General features: G+C 51.1%; 1 protein-coding gene across 1 annotated transcript; it reads left to right on the top strand.

The window, feature by feature from the left end:
• The first annotated feature begins 13017 nt into the window (after positions 1-13017).
• Positions 13018-19862, top strand: MYCL (MYCL proto-oncogene, bHLH transcription factor). Its single transcript, XM_050932202.1, has 3 exons — positions 13018-13097; positions 13585-14108; positions 17216-19862. The coding sequence occupies exons 2-3, from the start codon at positions 13601-13603 to the stop codon at positions 17776-17778; spliced, it is 1071 nt and encodes a 356-aa protein (XP_050788159.1). The 5' UTR covers positions 13018-13097; positions 13585-13600; the 3' UTR covers positions 17779-19862.
• The last annotated feature ends 418 nt before the right edge of the window (positions 19863-20280 follow it).

Raw genomic sequence — 20280 nt, 5'->3', positions numbered from 1 at the left:
GGCTGCATTTCAGTGGTGCTGTCCATAGGTTGCAAAGCGCTTCGGGGTCTTTTGGGATGAGAGGCACAATAGAAGTGGGGGGAGGGAGTGGAGACCACAAAGTTCAGCTCATTACACACACAGTGACAAGCTACAAACTTTGGGCCAGAAGCCAGGCGTTCCCCCAACATTTGGAGGGGAAGGGGGTTGGCTCGGGGGGATGGGTTGGTTCAGCCCAGCTTTAATATTGAGATGTTTGTATAGTTCATGTGTGCATGTGTAGCTTGGAGTGTGTGTTTGGGCTGGGCGGGCGTGTGTGCGTGTTTATATTGGGGGGACTGAAAGGCCTCGTATTTTTGTTCTTCCCATTCGGTTGAAATACAATCTTAACCTTGTCAGCCCTCGATTTCTTTTTGAGTCCTTGAGCTGCTCTTCCCGGATACCACTAAAAACCATGAGGATTAGGGCTGTCCCTGCCCGGGCCACCCCGTGAACCCTGTGTTCTCGGAGCTTCCAGGAGGAACCACGTTGCATCCTGGGAGTGCACCGTCTGCAGTACATTGGGGTTCGTTTGTGGGCAGCTCAGCTTGCACGGGGAGCGGGAACTCCACGGCTCTGCCACTGAATGGTTCCTGGGCACCGCGTTGACAGTGGGCGTGGTCACAGCCGGCTTCCATTTTGGAGCACAGACGGGACCTACCCGCACTGAAAGGTGTTTTCAATGGGGCCAAAGCCTTGGTTGTAGCTCAGGTCTCGCTCTCAGCACAGTTCAGGGAGCATAGTTAAGGCATGTGCTGTAGCTGGTGTGGACTGTTGCAAAGAGTGGGGCGACTGATTCACAACCACCAACTTCTCCATGAAGTTTAAACCTTCAGTCTGCTGCTTCCAGATTGTCCCGTCCATGCTCAGACCGTGATTCTCATCAACTCGCTTGTTGGCTGTGGTGGAGCACAGTTCAGACTACGGATGACTTGCAGGCTGGTGGGTGTGGAGGTGTCTGTTCCTTGGAGGAGTCGATCCTCCCTATTTGCCTGTGTCTCCATCCTCTCGATTGGCTGATGTAATCTTTTGAAACAGAAGGAAGATCTGCTGAGGAAAACCTGCTTTTATTCTCTCAGGGAGAGGGTAGAGGAGCAATGGAGGGTGGTGGTATGAGACTCTGGTGATGGGGGCAGGATAGGTAGCTAGATATCAGGTAATTAACAGTGCACAGGAGATTTTTCTTTTCTCAAGAAATTATGTACCTCTGTGGATTTAAAACCCCTGGGGATCTTCCCTGAGAGAGAGAGAGAGAGAGACACACACACACACCCACACACCCACTGAAAGGTTTATTTGTTAGACTTCACACTCCCCCCCCCCCTTGTTGCTTTCACACAAAATAACTGCATGTATCTTTACATGCCCGGCCCTATGCATGAAGGATACTCAGTGGTCTCAGGGCTGTATCTCTTCTTTGAATAATTATCTGGGTGCTGGTGGTCTGGCGGGGTGTGTGTGTGTGTGGGGGGGGTGTTGAAGAACTGCTGTTCAGGATTCCATCCTATTTGCTAAGGGATCTCTTGAATTGTTGGTCTCTATCAATCACCTACCATCATTACTGCAGATACTTCGGTAGCCTGTTCGCCTAGGAATTTATATTACACCCATCAGTGAGGAATCCGAGTGCCATCCAAAGGCATGATAATAATTAGCACACAGGGGCACTGTCCCTGTTGCAAGGGGGGTAGTCACATCTCTTTGGCTCTGTGCTTTTGGCCAGGGAGAGCAGGGAAACGGCTGGGTGTGAAGCGACCCATCCCGTGCACAGCAATCGCTCTTACCTGCCGTGTGCACAGTTTGAATTCACTTCTCTCCCTTTTCTGTTCCATCAGCTCCGCTGGCAGGGTGTCCGTGAATCGCCCATAGTTGCATCACTGTTTGCTTTCACTCCGTACAGATCAGCTTGGCCTCCATGCTCTGCCCAGCTGGCTGTTCAGAAAGCAGGAGCGGAAGGGATTGTGAATAACATCTCCCGGCGAATGCGGGGGAGGGGGGGGTTGAGTCAAAAGCATATTTGAAAATACCGGGGGCAGCATTCACCCACCTGTTAAGTATAGTGTGGATGGGCCCTTGACCTCACTGTGCCTCAGTTTACCCATCTGTGAAGACAGCCAACGATTCATTAAATAGATCTTGAGATGATTCTCCCTGCCTTGGAAGGCTGGGTTTGAGCTGCTGCCATCCCCAGGGCTTTTGTCAGTCTGCTGAGAAGCCCTTAAGTTATTGCCTAGACACACAATTATTTTAGTGTTCTTTTGAGGCAGCACATAGTAAATAAATCCCTCCTCCCCCGGCCTTTGCTCTCCTCAGGGGTGAATTGCCAGTTGGATTTTACAGGCCTTGAAAGTGATGGGGTTGTAAACTGACTCCCAGCTGGTGAGAAGGAAGAGGTTTCCCTTGATTATGCCGTACACAATTGGGCGCATTATAGCGGAGCTTGTCCTTTCCATTTTAACGGGCACCGTCAAATTAAAAATGACACTTCTGGTTGAGTATTTAACTCCTGTTGTTCCGAGGAATCCCTATGATCTTTGCAGCATAGTGATTTTGGTCAGTGTGTTTACTTTGCACATTTGACAGCACTTTGCATGCCGTCAATTTCACTGTATTCCCCTGTCTGGTCAGTTACTTTCCCTAGTTTGTTTGTGTCTTTCACACAGTCACAGGGGATAGTAAAAAACAATTTAAAAACAGGACGGTGTGATTGTAAAACCACAAAAATTGGCCAGGAGGACTTGGGGCAGGTATGAAACTTACAACTACTTTCATCTTCTTTTTTGTTTTTCCTGACTACCCGTTAAATGGATGGTTTCCCTTTAAACCATCCAGTGCCCGTTGGTGTCCAGAGAGAACACCCGATCAGAGAGAGAATTGCTCTCTCTCAGCTGGCCAATTTTATGGCTTGAAAGAAACAAACATTGAATGCAGATATGTAAAGCTGGTAAATGATCAGAAGATCAGTTGAAGGTCAGAATGTCTTGATCTCCCACCCACCTTGGTCACTCATCAGCAGGCCTGGCCAGCTTTAATAAGCTGCCAAAAGTTACATTTAGAAATGCCTTTGCTTGACTTCAGATGTCAGAGGATGGGGGTCCGCCCCCACTCCACCCCTTCCATGAGGCCCCACTCCTGCCCCGCCTATTCCCACCCCTTCCCTGCCCCCATTCCAACCCCTTCCCCGAAATCCCCTCCCTGCCCCCAGGGGGTGCAGGAGGGGTGTGGCAGGGGGTCAGGGCAGGGGGTTGGTGTGCAGGAGGGGTGCGGCAGGGGCTCAGGGCAGGGAGTTGGGGTGTGGGGTTCAGGAGGCATGAGGGGTGCGGCAGGGGGTCAGGGCAGGGGATTGGGATGCAGGAGGGGTGCAGCAGGGGGCTCAGGGCAGGGATTTGGCATGTGGGGTCCAGGAGGGGTGAGGGGTGTGGCAGGAGCTCAGAGCAGGGAATTGGGGGGTGCGGTGCAGGGGGGATGAGGGGTGTGGCAGGGAGCTCAGGGCAGGGAGTTGGGGTGTGGGGTATAGGGGGTGAGGGGTGCAGCATGGGGTCAGGGCAGGGGATCGGGGTGCAGGAGGGGTGTGGCAGGGAGCTCAGGGCAGGGAGTTGGGGGGTGGGGTGCAGGGGGTGGGGGTGCAGCATGGGGTCATGGCAGGGGATTGGTGTGCGGCAGGGGCTTGGCAGGGAGTTGGAGTGTGGGGTGCAGGGGAGTGAGGGGTGTGGCAGGGGCTCAGGGCAGGGAATTGGAATGTGGGGTGCAGGAGGGATGAGGGGTGCGGCAGGGGGTCAGGGCAGTGGGTTGGGGACCCCTGAATTAGCCCTTTGTATTCTAGCAGTCACCATTCTGGATGGATTTTGCCCTGCTAGGCTTGCAGGTGGCTTTGCTGGCTATAACCTAACAGCTCTATATGACCTTTATCCTACTCTGATTAAATGTAACCTAATTATCCCACAGTGGTGTGTGAAGCAGACTGGTGTGTCCCGTAACCTTTGATTGACCAAATAGATCAGGTGAAAAGAAACTAACCATGTGAACTTGGTGCCCTGTTCGCAATGGTGTTTATATTGTGGTTGTGCTTAGGAGCCCAAGTCAAGGACTAGACCCGCTTTGTGCTGTGTGCTGTGGAAACAGCAAAAAGACACTCTGTGCCCCAAGAAGCAATGCTGGGTTCCTTTCTCCCCTTCGACCTGCCATGCTGAAGAGATCGGTCTTCTGTATAGAGGCTTTGTCACCTTCGGGAGGAGCAAGCATTATCGCTGAGTTATATGTCACTATTAATGAGCCCAGGCCTGGATTGTTCTAGAGGGTTGCACTACACCATCTCTGGTTGCTGCGCTCCACCCCAGCAGTGGCTGCATTTTGGAATCGGTCAGCGTCATGGCCCTCAGTTTGGGTGAAAGGGTTGTAGATCGTTTTCATGTTCTGGAGAGTTTCCGCCCGTATCATTCTAACTGACCAAGCATAGACTGGTACTGATTGACATGGCATCTTCTTCATGGCTACAGTGCCTGTCCTTTAAAATGATACCTTAGCAACAACTAGTGACTGAAAGAGTTATCCATGGTCTGTTCTTCTTGCTCTAGGTGGACTTTATAATCAGACCCTGTTTAATGCTCAGGATATGGTCATCATTATTAGTTCTCCTTGTGCATGAGGGGGAATCCCCGTTCTCTGTTTTCACAGTAACCCTTATAGTCATTGGCCCCAGTCTGTCAAGATGCTCCGCCCAGATGGACCCTGGCACCCACACAAAGCAACCTGGGTCAGGGTCGGTGCAACTCATTAGGCGACAGGTCACTAGCTTTTTGGGGGCGGCATTTCGAGTCCTTCGGCTGCAACCACGGCGGCCAGATCTTCAGCTGCCCCGGTCGTCGTTGGCATTTAGGTGGAGGGACTTGGGGCAGAGGGGTGTGCGGAGGGCTGTCTGCAGCAAGTAAGGGGGGGGCGCAGCACGCAGGAGAACTGATCCCTGCCCCAGCTCACCTTTGCTTCGCCTCCTCCCCTGAGCACGCCGCCCGGCTCTGCTTCTCTCCCTCCCAGGCTTGGTGCTAAACAACTCATTAGCACCGCAAGCCTGGGAGGCGGGAGAAGTGGAGCGGCGACGGTGTGCTCGGGGAGGAGGCGGAGCAGAGGGGAGCTGGGGCGGGGGAGTTGCCTCATGGCTCCCCAGGCCGGGGAGAGCTGCCACGGGGGGGCGCCTCAGGACGGGGTGGGGCAGAGAGCTGCCACAGGGCCTGGGGGGGAGTGCAAGGTGGAAGTTTCGCCTAGGGCGCGAAACATCCTTGCACCCGCCCTGACCTGGATTCATGCTGAGTGGGGTTTCAGCTCTCTGAGATGTGGTTAAAGGGCAGATTTCAGTCAATGAGCTGGGACTGGGGATTCCCATCTCCAGGTGCAAGCAGGATCCCAAGTGTTGGATGGAGGAGGGGGGTGCATTTAATTCCTCCCTCCCTACCCCAGCTTTACTGAGAAAGGCCTGAAATGGTCTAGTCGGGGCTATGAGCTTATTTGCAAATGGACATCTCCTGTTGCATAACATGCACCTAATGGACCACATGGGATTATACTTGTAGGCACACTCAGCTGCTGGTCTCATGAGGTCTTCATACACTTCCCACTCACTCTCCTCGCTTGGTCTCTTGCCGTGTCGCTGGCAAAAACCGGACCCTTAATGCACCCCCAGTAGAAGTGTGTCGAGTAGACCGAGCTCTGGCTGTTAGCGCAGATGCTCCTACTTCTGAGCCCTGTCAAGACTATCGCTTCCCCCGTCGCTACCAGCAGGGGTAAATTGCGGTGCAGATTGTTGCCAGCTTCGCGTGAGCGAAGTAGGGGAAACTGTCTCAGACAGGCCCATATTGGATTTCCCGGCACTGGAGGATTTGTGGCTCGCTGCACCGGCCAGGTGTTTGACAGGAGGCTGAGGTGGTGCAGCTGGCCCATGAGAGGTGGGTGGGTCAAGGGCCCTCAGGGCTTCGGCAGTGGGGTTTGGTTTTTAACCCCATGCTTAACTGAAGTCACAGGCAGCCCCTGAATGCAGGGCCCTGTGCTCCCAGGCTCAGCCTATGTGGCTCTCTCGACCTGGTTGGTCTTCTGTTCTGTATGTCAATAGACTCCAGCGAGCCCCTGGCTATGGCCTATTATCACTTTCTCCGCTTGCCTGCCTGGGCATTCCCAGTAGCTACCTTCCTCCTGGCAGCTCTAACAAGGGTCCCAAATGTGCATGATTCATAGGGCCAGTTGTTACATTATCACTTACAGACACGGTCTCTCTTCTGGGGGGAGACACAACGGGGTTCCACATGGTTCTCTCTGCTTCCCCCAAATGCCTCTCATCATGGCAACTCCTCACATGGCTAAGGCTTGTCCCCATGGGGGAATATACCATCATGGCTAGACCAGTATAATTACCCTGACCACAGATCCTCCTCTCTGCCCTATCTGTATCCCCAGGTGGTGTCAGGTAAGAGCCCCCACCCCCTGTGGACTCTTGTAACAGAGTAAGAGTGCTTTATTCCAGTGGTTTGTCACTTTGTAAGTGGTATAAGCTGAATCAGAAAAAGACCCTCTTATTCCAGAACAAGTGTGTCCACACGGGGAGTGTCACCAGCATTGCCATGCCGATATAATTATGCTGCTATAGCTAGTCAATTTCCCCATGTAGACAAGCCCTAAGAAGAGCTGCTGGCTGTTAAACCAGAGCCTGTCAAGACAATTGCCCTAGGCTAAGGGGGAAAACTAAAGAGAAATGCAATGTTACTGCTCCTTTCCAAGCTGGGAGCTCTATCCTTGTGGTTCCTTTACTTGGAACAATGTCCAGATCCCAAGACAGCGGCGGTGCCTGGAGGCACATCCTCTCCTCTAACCTCGATCTGCCCTCCCCGCATCAAGAACTGAGACCACGAAGTCCAACTGTCCAGCCCCTGGGACAGTCTAGCCTGGCTGGACCCTACAGAGGCAGCCTTCAGACTGCAGAACCCTGGAACTACCTCTGAAGAATTTTGAATGGACCGAGTCGCAGTGTGGTGCCTCCCCTTTGTGGTTGGACGGAAGCTGGTTATTCTTGATGCAACGTGGAACTAATTAGCGGGCTAATGGGAACTGACAAAGGAACAGTCCATCCAGCCCTGATCCTCACTCCAACAACCACCAGCAGTAACACACTTGACCTATTGTATAGGGCCGTAGATGGAGGAGGTGGGGGAATTCCCACCCCATGTCCTGAGGCTTTCTTAGCGCGGCTCGGGTTCCCGCAGATGTTCCTAGAAATATTTCTTCTGTAGTGGACTCTCTAAGGCCTTGTCTGCACCAGGGGAATTCTCAACAAACCTTCCCCCCCTTTGACTCTGCTGCGATTAGCAACGGTAAGAGCCTTGCTGGGTTGGGCTGCTGGCTTCCTCTGCTGCGTGCCAATGCGACCTGCTTTTAAGCAGGGTTATGTGAGGAGGCATTCAGGGCAAGCTGTCTGTCAGGCCTAGGGTCGCCAGCATTGCTCGGACGGGTGCCGCTGGGCTAGGGTTAGCAATGGAGGGCTGCAGTGTCCCCTCTCCCCTAGCGAATCTGTTTGTCACCGCCAACTGCTCCCCTCCCCCATTACGGGCTCCAATGGGATCTCGGGCAACAGCTCTTTCTCTCTGCCAGGCCTCAAGATTTGGGGCCTGATCCAAAGCCACTGAAGTCAGTGGCAAGACTCCCACTGACTCCACAGGGCTTTGAATCAAGCTGTCTAGGCTTGATCCCAGACCTCTGATCAGTATTGTTCCTTCCTCCTGGCCCCCAGCTTTCCCTCAGTGCCCCCCAATATCTGCCACTGCTCTTGACAATAACATGAGTCACATCCTCTTGGGTGCTTCTGCTAAAATGATCAGCAGCAAGAAAGTTAACATCTGCCTTCAAGCTGTCACCTCAGCCCTTACTGAGAGGAGGGGGTGCACTTCACACTTCCCGGAGCTGTTGTGTCAGGGTGTCTCCAGCCGGCAACACCTTGTCCATGCACAGCTGGCAGGGCTTATCTCCACAGCCAGAACAGCAACGTTTAAAATTAAATAAATTCTGCAGAAACGGATGGGAGCTGAGGTCGTCCAAGCCCCTAGAACGGCCCTGTCCCAGCGAAGAAGACCAATTGTTATAGCTGGCGCAGGTAGGGTTGCATGGAGTTGAAGATGCCTGACTCTTTCCATTGCAAGATCCTGTTTTCAGACCCTGGATTGTAGCCTTGTGCATTCCCAAACTTGGAGTACAGGTTTGGCGCATCTTACGCTGGGGTTACGATCCGCAGTCAACGCGTAAAGCGAAAATCGCGTATAGTCAAAATTACATTGAGTGTAATGGCGGGTGGAATCGCCCGCACTACAGGTACAGTATTAAAATTGTGATTTTTCTCTTTTTGTTTTTTGTTTTGTTTTTGCTGACCATGTAAAGCTGAAATTGCGCATGTTAAATGCATGTAAGACGCGACAGACCTGTTGTCTTTGATGGTGTGAAATTTACCAGATGATGCTGGTGGGTGAATCTCTGCCAACTGCTCTCTCATATAGGCCTCCCCAGGAACACCACCGGCAGCTCATAAATCCCCCTGATGCTTCTGGTGGGGGGTGTTGCCTGGAGGCCTGTCTTCTCCTGCTAAACTGTTCTGCCTAAAAAGGTGAAGCCATTCAAATGAAGGCTCCCCATTCCAGACCTTTAGGAAGCAATTAAGGAGCAATGATGCAAATATTTGTGCTGCAGTCAGAGGGGTTGGCTAATTGCCTCCCCTTAAATCTGTTAGCCCAGGCTTTTGTCCTGGAGTCAAATTAACTCTTTGCACTCCCAGCCCCCCTCCTGTTAATGAATAAAGAGGAAATTGTGGAGCAAATGATGGAAAGATTTGAAAGGGAGAGAGGCTGACCTGCATTTGCTCTCCAGACTTGGTCTGCAGCACTCCTGCAACACCAATGCTAGGGTGTAGGCAGATGGCCCACTAGTGTCCTCTCTCTACAGTCTAGGTGAGCCTAGGGCCAGATCCACAGCTGCTGTAAATGGACAGAGCTTTACTGAATTAAGTGATGCTGTCAGGATCTTACCCACAGTGATTAAAATACTGGTGTCCTGTATGTAACAGCACTCCCACCATCACCTAGTGCGCCAATGGGAAAGCTGAAGAAAAACACCAATTGTAGGCACAGCCAAAGTAGATTTAGTTCCTATTTTGTGACAATGTTATGAGCTTCCCCAGGGAGAGTTGCTGGTATACTGAATTGCAGCGCTTAGCTTGTCAACCGCCAAATGCAATGCCAGTTTCCTTCCTAACCAAAATCCTAAATGAAGATCACGTAACTGATAACATTATTGAATCTCAAAGGGCTTTTACCTTCCACGTTGGATCACAATCACTTTCTTTAAGCCTTAAATAGTCCTCAGTTTCTTGAGACTGTTTAATCTGCCTAACTTTAAATTTCTCGTTGCTTAGACTAGATACTGCCCTGGTGGATAGATATAAATACTTCTGCCAATTGTCAAGACAATGAATGAGACAATGCCTCTTATAAAAATGTAATACAGGATTCGAATGCTTCCTATTATGTTGTGGTGATCTGGGGCTAGAATACTGAAGATTTTATATATATATATAGGCCTTGAATGAATTTGACCCAATGTGCTAATTCAGATTAAGATCTTTCTGGTAAGGCTCAGCCTTCATCTTTCCAGAGCATGTCACTGAGAGCCTGCCAGTGTGATACTTTAACATTCCACATTCTGTCTGCTCTCCCTGGATGTTTAAAGATCTCTTGGCAGTTTTCATATTTGTAGCGGTTTGGCCAATGTTTAGCAAAATATTTCCCTCCTACTCCTGTTCTGTAGGGTGTTTGTGTCAGCTGAGCTCCTGGCTGATGCACTCCAGAAATGGGCAGCTGTTAGGGATGGTTTCAGCAAGTCCCTGTCCACTTTGGAGGTCCAGAAGCAAGAAAGCTGCTAGGTTTACTTAAACTCAAAATCTTATTTACCCCTCCAATTAAGTTTCTTCTTTCTTTCCCCTTCTTCCTCATGTCAATGTTACTCTTTAAGCCAGCAGTGAGTTTCCATCCCATCTCAACCTGACATTTAGAATTAAGTGAAAATAGACCTTTGGTAACATCCACTTCCTTTTTTGTGTTACCAACTTTTTAATTAACCTTATGTAACTTCGGTTACAAAAGAGGAATATTTTGGGGGTGCAATTTCAGCTAGTCGCCAGATGGTGGCACTTCTTAATACTGTAGTTCTCGCTAGGATAAATCAGAGATTCTGATCCAATAAGAAGCTTGGGGTGGGAGCTGGTTCATTCAGCTGTATTCCATGTAGATGCTAGTGTAAATCGGTTCTGGATTCAGTGTGGGGTCTTGATCTGGTACGGGTCATTTTAGTACCTGCCTGTTGCTCTGTGAAAAATAATGAAAGTTGGATTAGCACAGCCATGTTCAATATAAAGTAGCTGAGATCAGCTGTGTGCAGTACTCACTCTCTCTGTATTCCCTTGAGCAGGTGATCATTTTTCTGCCTGTCTTAGGTACAGATTTATATGGCCCCTCTTATCAGACTATCTGAGTGCCTTATAATCTTTTAAAATATTTGATCCCAGCAGCACCCCTGAGAGGTAGGGATTATTGCTATTTTGCTGATAAAGAATTGAGGCACAGAGGGTATGTCCACCTGGGGATAAAAGCCTCGGAGCCTGAATCAGCTGCCCTGGACCAGCTGCAGGATTTTTATCCCCATGATGATGTAGACAGACGCCAGAGGCTCAGGCTCAGAAATCAGTGGGAGCTGGATGCCAACAAGCCTATGAGGATCTGGGCTCAAGCCTAGTGCTCTAACCACTGCACCATCCTCCTTTCACCTCCCACTCCGGAAGCACTGAGAGTTCTTGGATGCTAGTTCATCTTCAGCACAGGACGTTAGCTGCATTTGCAAAGAAATTTAGTTCTTTCGTGGAAATACGGGCATTCTCTAAAAGGATGAATGGACGTAAAGCAGCAGCCTTCCAAGCATGTCAGTCCACAACTAGGGAAGAGGGTGAAAATGACAGCTGGAGCGTGTTGTACCAAAGTATTCTTTAGTAGTTCAAGAACAAATCAATATATGCTCCGTGCACAGCATTCCACCAAGAGATTTGCCTGGGAATTTGCAAACTCCCATCTTTGTATTCATGGGAGAAACTTAATGCCTCGAATAGGCCTTTCCTCTCTTACTACTGTAATCCTATGTGTTTGTTTCTTCAATTACATGCTACATCCAACAGCCTCTGATATTAACAGGGCCAGTGCAGCCCACTAGGTGACCTAGGCGGTTGCCTAGAGTGCTAGCATTTGGGGGCTGCATTTCAGGTCCTTTGGCGGTGACCATGGTGGCTGGAGCTTCAGCTGCCCCGGTCGTTGTCGGCATTTAGGCGGAGGGACCTCAGGCAGGGGGGTGAGAGGAGGGCCGCCTGCAGCAAGTAAGGGGGGGTGCGGCACGCAGGGGAACTGCTCCCTGCCCCAGCTCACCTCTGCTCCGCCTCCTCCCCTGAGCATGCCACCCCGCTCTGCTTCTCTCCCCCCACAGCTGATTGGCACTGCAAGCCTGGAAGGCGGGAGAAGTGGAGTTGGGACGGCGTGCTCAGGGAGGAGGCGGAGCAGAGGTGAGCTGGGGCGGGGAGTTGCTGCAGAGCGCCCTGGCCCGGGGGAAGCTGCTGCAGGGAGGGCACGTCAGGGTGGGGGGGGGGGGGGAGAGCTGCCACAGGGCTCGTGGGTGGGGGGGGCGCAAGGTGGAAGTTTTGCCTAGGGCGCAAAACGTCGTTGCACCCGCCCTGGATATTAAAACAACCAAACATCTACCTTGTATTTTTAAACCTTTTTACTGTTTTACCTATTTAACAAATACACATGACACAAATAGTCAAAAACGACAGACTAATACAGATACAGCATAATAACGAGAAGTAATAAAAATATTAAAATGGTGTCGTTTGCAAGCTCTATTACTACAGCATCGACTCTGCAGTGTAGACATAGTAAGTAAGTAAGTGATGTAATAAGTGTCCCCTGACTATGGTGCCCTAGAAATTTTTTGCCACTGTAGGAATTCCACTTCCTTGAACACACTGGGGGGAAGGGGTTGTCAGGATGGTTGTATTGGGCAGGGGTGTTTTGTTTTTATACCCCAGCCTGACATAGGCTCTGTCATAGTCATAGGCTATGTGCATGTACAGCCCCTAGTACAAACAGTGCCCAGCTCTCAGCTGGGACCTCCTAGTACAATATAATCAATTCACAAGTAAATCGGGCAAATAACTTTGCAGAAAAGTGAGTATAGGCTGAACACAGTCCTCTAACAGATATAATCCACCACTCCCATGGTATCAGCTGCTAAACTACAGGCTAACCTGGGTGAAAAAAATGTTTCTCAAAAGTTGCTTTTGTTTTGCAGGTGTTCAGCACCCCCCAAATCAGATGTTTTACAAAGACAAGCAATGTTAGCACAGAGGGGAAATAGAGTCACAGACAGGTCAATGCTGAATCAGTACCAGAACTAGGAGTAGGATTTAGGGCTTCTCTCCCATCCACAGTTGTCCTAAATCTACTTGAGCTAGCAGTTTAGCTAGTGGGTTTAGGATAGTGTTAGTGCAGAACTTGCAGGCAGGGGCAGCACATTGGGTGTGTTATGACTGCAGGGAAGATTCAATTGCCCTTCCAGTGCCTGTGAGCAAACACTCCTTGATACTGCTGGCTGCTTCCCTTGGGAAGTGGGCTGCGGTGGGACCCTCACGGCCGGCCAGTGCTTCGGACAGTCAGCTGCTCTGCTGTGCCATTATCATCAGGGACAAGAGGGAGCTGCAGCAGGAACGGCAGAGCTGGGCGGAACAGCGAGGTGATTTACAAGGACTCGCTCCGCCCATTATGCAAATTACAACCCCCTGGTTGGGAATCCGCTTGCCGGGGGTGGGGCCATCCGCTGCGGACGGGATATAAGGCGGTGGGGGAACAATGCACCCGAGTCTCAACTCGGTCGCTGCGATCACGGGAAGTGGCCCCGAGGGTGCAGGCTGCAGCCAGAGCGAGCCGCCCGCTTGGCCCACAGCAGGACGCGGGGGAAAGGTGATTCCAGGAGGTGGGACCCTGGGGGGATTACCCCGCCCCATACTTAGGGGCTGTAGTTGGGTGACCCTGGGAAACTTGGAGGCAGCGCGGTTCCCCCAGCGCCTCTCCCCTGCTCCAAGCCGGGAAGTGGGGACCGACCCGTTTGTAACTTACGCGCCCCACGTCCGTGGGGGGCCGCTGGACGACGGGTGAGTGGGAGCAGCTCCGCGCGTGGGGGTCTCCGATATAGGGCTTTGGGGTCTCTAGTGGGCGCGGTCCCTGTGTGTGTGTGGGGCGGTTGGGACCCCCTTGGTGGGTGCGTTCAGTGGGGATGTGATCACGCACGGGAAGATGCCGCGAACGTGGGGGAGCGTGGGGTGGCCACGGTTCAGAGGCTGACCTGAGGTTGGGGTATTTAATCGCCTGGCTTGGGGCGGGGGGCTTATCTCCTCTTCTCCCCCTCCATACCCCCCATGATGCTGACACTGCGCTTTGGGATCCCCAGGCGTCCCCCTCCAGAGATGGAGTTCGACTCTTACCAGCATTACTTCTATGACCATGACTCCGAGGAGGATTTCTACCGATCCACCGCCCCCAGCGAAGACATCTGGAAGAAATTCGAGCTGGTGCCCACTCCCCCCATGTCGCCCCTGTGCAGCGCGGGGGCGAGAGCCTGTTGCCCCGGGGCAGGGGAAAGGTCCGACTGGCTCTCCCACTGCTGCCTGGCCGGGGAGGAGCCCGAGTATTTGATCGACACCGGGGAGATCTTCGGGAACCTGAGCGCCTTCGTTCTCCAGGACTGCATGTGGAGCGGCTTCTCCGCCCGGGAGAGGCTGGAGAAAGTTATGACCGAGAAACTCTCCACGGGCACGCAAAGGGTTAATCCGCACAAGCCTTCCTTTGCCCAGGACTTCGGGTTCAACAACTCGGTGAGCGAGTGCGTGGATCCTGCTGCCGTTTTCCCCTGCCCCTTGGCTGAGAATAAACATCCCCCTGCCTCCTCCGGGCCCGAGCGGCAATGTGATTCTGGTAAGGGATTAAAAAAAAAAACCCCACAAGCTCCCTTGCTTTAAATCAAGGTGTGGGCTGGTCCCAGCAACCCAGTGAACTTTCTGCTTTCTCCAGCATTGCAAACCCGCCGTGCTGGTGACTCTCCCGTTTACACATGTGTTGGTAAACAGTCTGGGAACGGCTCTCTGGAAGCCCAGCCTCCTTTTGTTGTGACTCCAAGCTCGTGTAAAGCCCACGGACAAGAACAAAGGGAGCTGAACAGTCTCTTTCCCTCTAGGATTTTTGCTTGGGGGAAATCCCTGCACGTTGCAGGGACGGGGTGACCCTGGAGGGACCTCAGATTCCAGAAATCTGCTGCCTTCTCTTTTTTTTTTTTAAATCTTTCCCTCCTGCTAGGAGACGGCGCTGGGTTCCTCTGGGGAACCGCTCTCTGAGCCTGGAAGCTGCATGGGGAAGTTTGCAGCTTGCTTTAGATCCTCTTGTAATGCTTTCCATCGCAGCCATATTGCTGTCCCTTCGGCTTGATTTACAGCCCCCAGCCTGAGGTGCTCCCCCACCGCTAGGTTTCAGCTGATCAGACAGTTTCCCCTTTGCAGCCTGGCAAGGAAAGTCTGTCTCCGATGGCCTCCTAGGACAAAAGGCAAAATCTCTTTATGGGCTTTGACCGTCACAAAACAATTGTTCTTGTCTCTGGGGACATCCCTGGTTGGTATGTGTGGCGGAGGGAGAGGCTCGCTACCAAGCAACTAGATGCATCTCCTAATGTCTTTGTAGCACCCTAGGGCTGCCTCTGCGAAAGGACCCTGTCTCCTGGGTCCTATCCAGTCTCAGGAAAACTGGTGTAAATACTAGACTGAAGGTGAAGAGTGATCAAGGGAATGGTGTGTCAAGCCTCCAAAACGAAGTGTGAGCCTTGATCTGTAGGGCTGGAAGTTTAATACATGCTATTCAATTTTATTTTTAAAGCCCTTGTCTCAAATATGTCACTTAATGGCAGGCAAAAATCCTTCCAAATCAGCTATTTTTTTTATTTTGCTCCTTCTGTAAACGACCAGATGGAGAAAGTGTGATTTCAATACACCTAAACTCCAGGCAAGATTTAAATGACTGCCCTCTGAAACGAAGTGGGATATGACGGAAGTGCTGACACAATCTTGGGGGTGCAAGGCTAGACACCTCATTATCTTGACCTCAATATTAGAGTCTGAGTCAGGGATGAGTAATTTAGTTATGACTCATTCCAGGGATGAGGATGGCTGGGCAAGAAGCACCTTTTAGGACTGAGATTTAATTACATTAGGATGATGGAGATAGTAAGGAGGCTGCAGGCTCTAAAGGGCTTAATCTCAATTAGTGGGGGGGGGACGACTGCATTCATTATTTCTACTTTAATCTTGCTTCTTGGCTGACCTGCACTTTAGCTGATCTGAATCCAGGCCCCTTGGGCACATGCTCCTGGCCACATGGTCCCAGAACAAAAAGCAACAGATTGTAGCAAACAATGAGGGGGGGCCTCAGTGAGTGACTCGCTCATTGGCCAATGAGAGATGGGTAACTTGGCAGCAGCAACATTCCAAGCGCCTGCTGAGGCAGCCAATGGCCACCTGGCTGAGAGGAGGGGCCCAGCCAGTCAGATTTTTTTTTTATTAATGGGGAAAGGATACTATTGTCTGCACAATGGAAGTTTGTGACAAAAGAAGGGCATAAAAAGTGCATGGTACAAAGCAACCAGGAAATAGGTAGGGTGTGTGTGTGTGACACCTAAAACAAACCATGGTAGCGAATTCTAGACTGCTGATCACCAAGTGGTGTAAGACCCCTGAAGGATAATCTCTCTAGCATTAGGGGGGCAGAGGACTGGGACTCAAGAGCCCTGAGTCCCAACCTCTCTTCTGATTTAACAATAATCTACTGGCATGATAAGTATTGCCAAAGTGCAAAAAGAGACAGACCTCCGCCGCCTGCTAGCCTAGAGCTTCACTCTGTATTGAGGGTCTTATTCATTGACAAGCTGCGTGACCGTGGGCAAGTATATTAAACAGCTCTGCCTCGGTTTTCCCCAACCGTAAAATGGAGGCAATGCCCATCTTTGTGAAGTGTTTTGATTGAGTGAAAGGCATTGCTAATGCAAAGTGTTGCTAAGCCAGTTGGAATGCCATGCACAAGGGATATGTGCTTGCTTTTGAGCTTTCCAATCTCTTGGAAAAAGAGCGAGTGACTTTGGAAAGTGGCAGGGAGTGAATTGATAGTAGCCACTGTAATTCAGGGATGACTTGAGAGGAGTTCTAAAGAGTTGGGTCTGTTCCTCTGTGTTTACAGCTTTGATAACCTTTCCCCTCAGACCCTTTCTTTAAGGCTGAACATGTTTGGAGGTGGTGAGGGGAGGAATGTTAAATGGTGGATGGCTTAGAGGTTCATTGAACCTGATGGCAAAATGTCCCCCCTCCCCCACTGTGAGAGGGGAGGATTGTCTCTTCCCCTCCTTCCCCCCAGCTGAATGGGGAGAGGAGAATACCAGGGTGGGGGGTGAATAGGATTTATAACTTGTGAAAAGTAACAAGTCACTAAAATGCCCTTTGTTCCTGTTCACTGCAGCTTCGCAACTCAGCCCCCAGATCCCTCATTTACAATTCCAATGGGCCATGAAAGAGCCCGACAAGCAGGAGCAAGGGGAAGATCTTTATCCTTCAACTCTGTCCCCAGCCAACTAAGGCTCTTGCTCCCCTCCTTTCTGCTGGGGGAGGTGAGGACTGGTGCAGCTGTAGGAGCTGGGGGTGCAGGAATTTCTGGCCTGTTGGGTCTTTGTTCTTAATGAGTGTTGCCCATGGTGTGTAAGGGAAACAGTAAAAAATCCACGTCCCATTTCCTTGGACGCAGAGCCTGAGGCTAAGGAGAGAAATCTCAGTCCTATGACTGAGATTAGGTGATGTGGAAAAGACCAACTCAATCAGAATTTCTTATGCAATGCACTGGGATCCAAGCAATATGATCCTCTTCCTGATAAGTGTAACCTAGCAGGGTGACTGTTTAATCTCCATTGTAAGAGGCTGGGCAAGGGATAGCTGAAGGAAATAGTAGAATGATTCCAAGTGATGGGTTGTTTTGCTTGCGTCTGTTTTGAACAGAAGGTGAAGAGATTGATGTGGTGACAGTGGAGAAGAGACAATCGCTCAGCATGAGGAAGCCGGTCACCATCACCGTTCGAGCAGACCCCCTAGATCCCTGCATGAAACACTTCCACATCTCCATCCATCAGCAACAGCACAACTATGCTGCCCGCTCTCCACCAGACCCCTGCTCCCAGGAGGAGGCCTCAGAGAAGGAGATCAAGGAGGAGCCCCTGAGCAGCCCAGAGCAAGCGGCAGAGAGCTCATCACCTGAGCCTTGCCTGCTGAAACCCGGGAGTGCCCCGAGCTCAGATAGCGAGGACATGGCCAAGAGGAAAAACCACAACTACTTAGAACGCAAGCGGCGAAATGATCTCCGCTCACGCTTCCTGGCACTGAGGGATCAGGTCCCCGGTCTGGCTAACTGTCCCAAAACCCCCAAAGTGGTGATCCTGAGCAAAGCTTCGGAGTACCTGCAGTCGCTAGTTAATGCAGAGAGGAGGATGGCTGCAGAGAAAAGGCAGCTGAAGTTGAGACAGCATCAGCTGCTGAAACGAATCACCCATCTCAAGGGACGTTAGCTACCAAAAACTTGACACCTTTCCAATATTGATTTGCACATTTTTGGTTATTGTGAACCCTCCAAACTACAGATCCCAGAATGCACTGCAGCCAGCGCACACAAATATGGCTTGCATTCTAGGAAATTTAAACTGTGTGCGGGGTGGGTGGGTTCTTTTATCTCTCATTCACGTCTGGTCTCGGGTTCCTCTTTAACAGAGCAGGGAGTTGCCAACGGTGGGCTGAGTTAACTCTTATCCTTTGGGGACGCTGGTAGGTTGGCACCAGAATAATGTAGACACTGGATTTTGCAAGACACTTGGGCTGAAATTGTCAAAAGTGACCATTGAGTTCTGGATGTCTCATTTTGAGGGTGTCCAACTTGAAGCACCTGTGTCCTGACTGCCAGAGCTGCTGAGCATCTGAACAGAGATGTGGAACAACGCCGGCTGAGGCCCACAGGAGCTGCCTCAGTGCCTCTGAACTTCAAGCTTCAGGTGCCTGAAATTGGGCACTTACAAATTGAGGCCCTTTTCCAAACTCGGGGCCTGAGTGGACAACCCAAACCTAGAGATGGCAGGATCCTCATTCAGACAGAGAGGACCTGTCACTGAACCCAGCTGTTCTGTGGATTTACTTTCATACACACACAGTTTTAGGTGGATTGTTAACATGGCCGTTGCTGCCATGGACCTATTAAGTTTGACCCAACTTCTGTCGTTCAACCCAACCCCAGCACTGGTTCCCCTGGTGTGGTGCTCTTCCACGGTCCCTTCCCTGACCCATCCTCGGGCTTCGTACTGGCCCGCCTCCCCAATCACCACCCTTCACAACATCCCCCATCCTATTCTGCAGCAGGGGGGACTGAGCCCATGTACCCAACACATCCCCTCCAGAAGAAGTCCATTAAATTCCTAAGTGGCTCCTGCTCCACTGCAACTGAGTCGAGAGAATCTAGGCCAGGGTGTTCAGATCCAGAATACAAGGGGGTTGCAATCTGGTGGTCCAGTTTGGGTCCATCTCTCTAGAAGCAGTAATAGCTGGGGAATGCCTAGAAGTGCATTGGGAAAGCTTTTCTCTAGGGGCCAGGGCTGCTGTTAAAGATCCTTTTTCTCCCAGGGGTGGGATGATGCATGGATAAACTCTTATCCCTGGAGAAGAACCGAGACTAGCTTGACATGGACTATACCTCACTTTCTTACCACTTTACACAGTAGCTTGTCTTGAGGGTTGTGTTCTAGAAACTGCTGCTGTAACTGCCTGAGTCTTATACTGGAGGACCCTTTTTTTAATACTGTATTTTTGTACAACTATTTTGAAGAGTATTGTTAAAGATTTGTCTTTTTGTAAACCTTTTTGGGGGGAGTGTGTGCATTGTCCCTGCTGCAGCGTGGAGAGTATGTGTTGGTGTAGGGAGCAAATGCCTTTCTAGGAGAGTCCAGGTCCTGTGTTCTGATTTACTGTTGGGAATTAAGTGAGAGATTCCTTGGGGGGGCGATGTTATCTGGAGCCTAGTTCCTCAAGGAGTACAATGGGCTATTGAAGAGGGTTTTCCTCTCTCTCTCAGAGGATGAGGGTGAAAATTACCCTGTGTGGCTGACTTCCCGTATTCCCGGAAAGCAGGCTCCTAAGAGCGATGCTGCTTAAGATCCCAGGTGTAGCCCAGGACTGATGACAAGGGCTGATCGAATTGTTGCCTGGAGCTACTTTGTCTTTACTAGGTGGGTAGAAGCCACCTCTTAGAAGGGATCTGATCATGGCTCAGCCTCTGTTTGCTGACCTGCAGCGATCCTCCGATCCTCCCTGAAGTTGCGTTTGTTCAGCTGGCCAAGTGTCTTCTATCACCTCCTCACAAATCTCCCTCTTCTGTGAATACTAACCAGTTGATGCAGGGGATATGGGGAGGGGCGTAGGACCGGTGGCTTTCATCTCCCTTGGCACTGATGGGGCTGACCCTCGACTTTGCAGCAGAGACGCACAGAGCAGCCGGTGAGCTGTCTGCCTCCTAACTGACCTATTGAGAAACTTTAGAGTTAACACTGTGGTCGGATTTAGCACTTTCTTCATTACCTCACACTTCATAAATAAATAAGTTACAAAGACAGACTGGGTTGGCTTTTTCCATAGAGTTGTTTCCTGGGAGCCTGTTTCCAGGGGGGTAACTGCCACTGCTGCTGCCCTAACTAACTTACTTGCCCAGTGCAGCGGCATTGCTGTTGCATGAGCGGTTAAGATGAGCCATAAACTATGCACAAAGCTAAGGAGGGCGGCTGGGGCCCGGCTGCTGGGTCGATGGGACTTTCACCTACAGCCCTTCCCTCTGCTGTTGGAGAAGGGCCACCATATCCCACTCACAAAGCTTTGCCTTTATAGGAAGGGGCGTGTGCTGTCTTCTGGCCATTTGGCCATATCCCTGAATGGCAGGATCAAAACCTCAGCACAGGTACTGTTACTGTGCCTGAGGCATCCCAGGCAAGTAACAGTCACTGAGCACAGTAGGATGGATGTGTGTCTAGAGAGTT

This window comes from Gopherus flavomarginatus, chromosome 22, assembly GCF_025201925.1.
Source record: "Gopherus flavomarginatus isolate rGopFla2 chromosome 22, rGopFla2.mat.asm, whole genome shotgun sequence".
NCBI classification, from domain to species: domain Eukaryota; kingdom Metazoa; phylum Chordata; order Testudines; family Testudinidae; genus Gopherus; species Gopherus flavomarginatus.
This window is presented reverse-complemented; position numbering and strand designations above follow the sequence as displayed.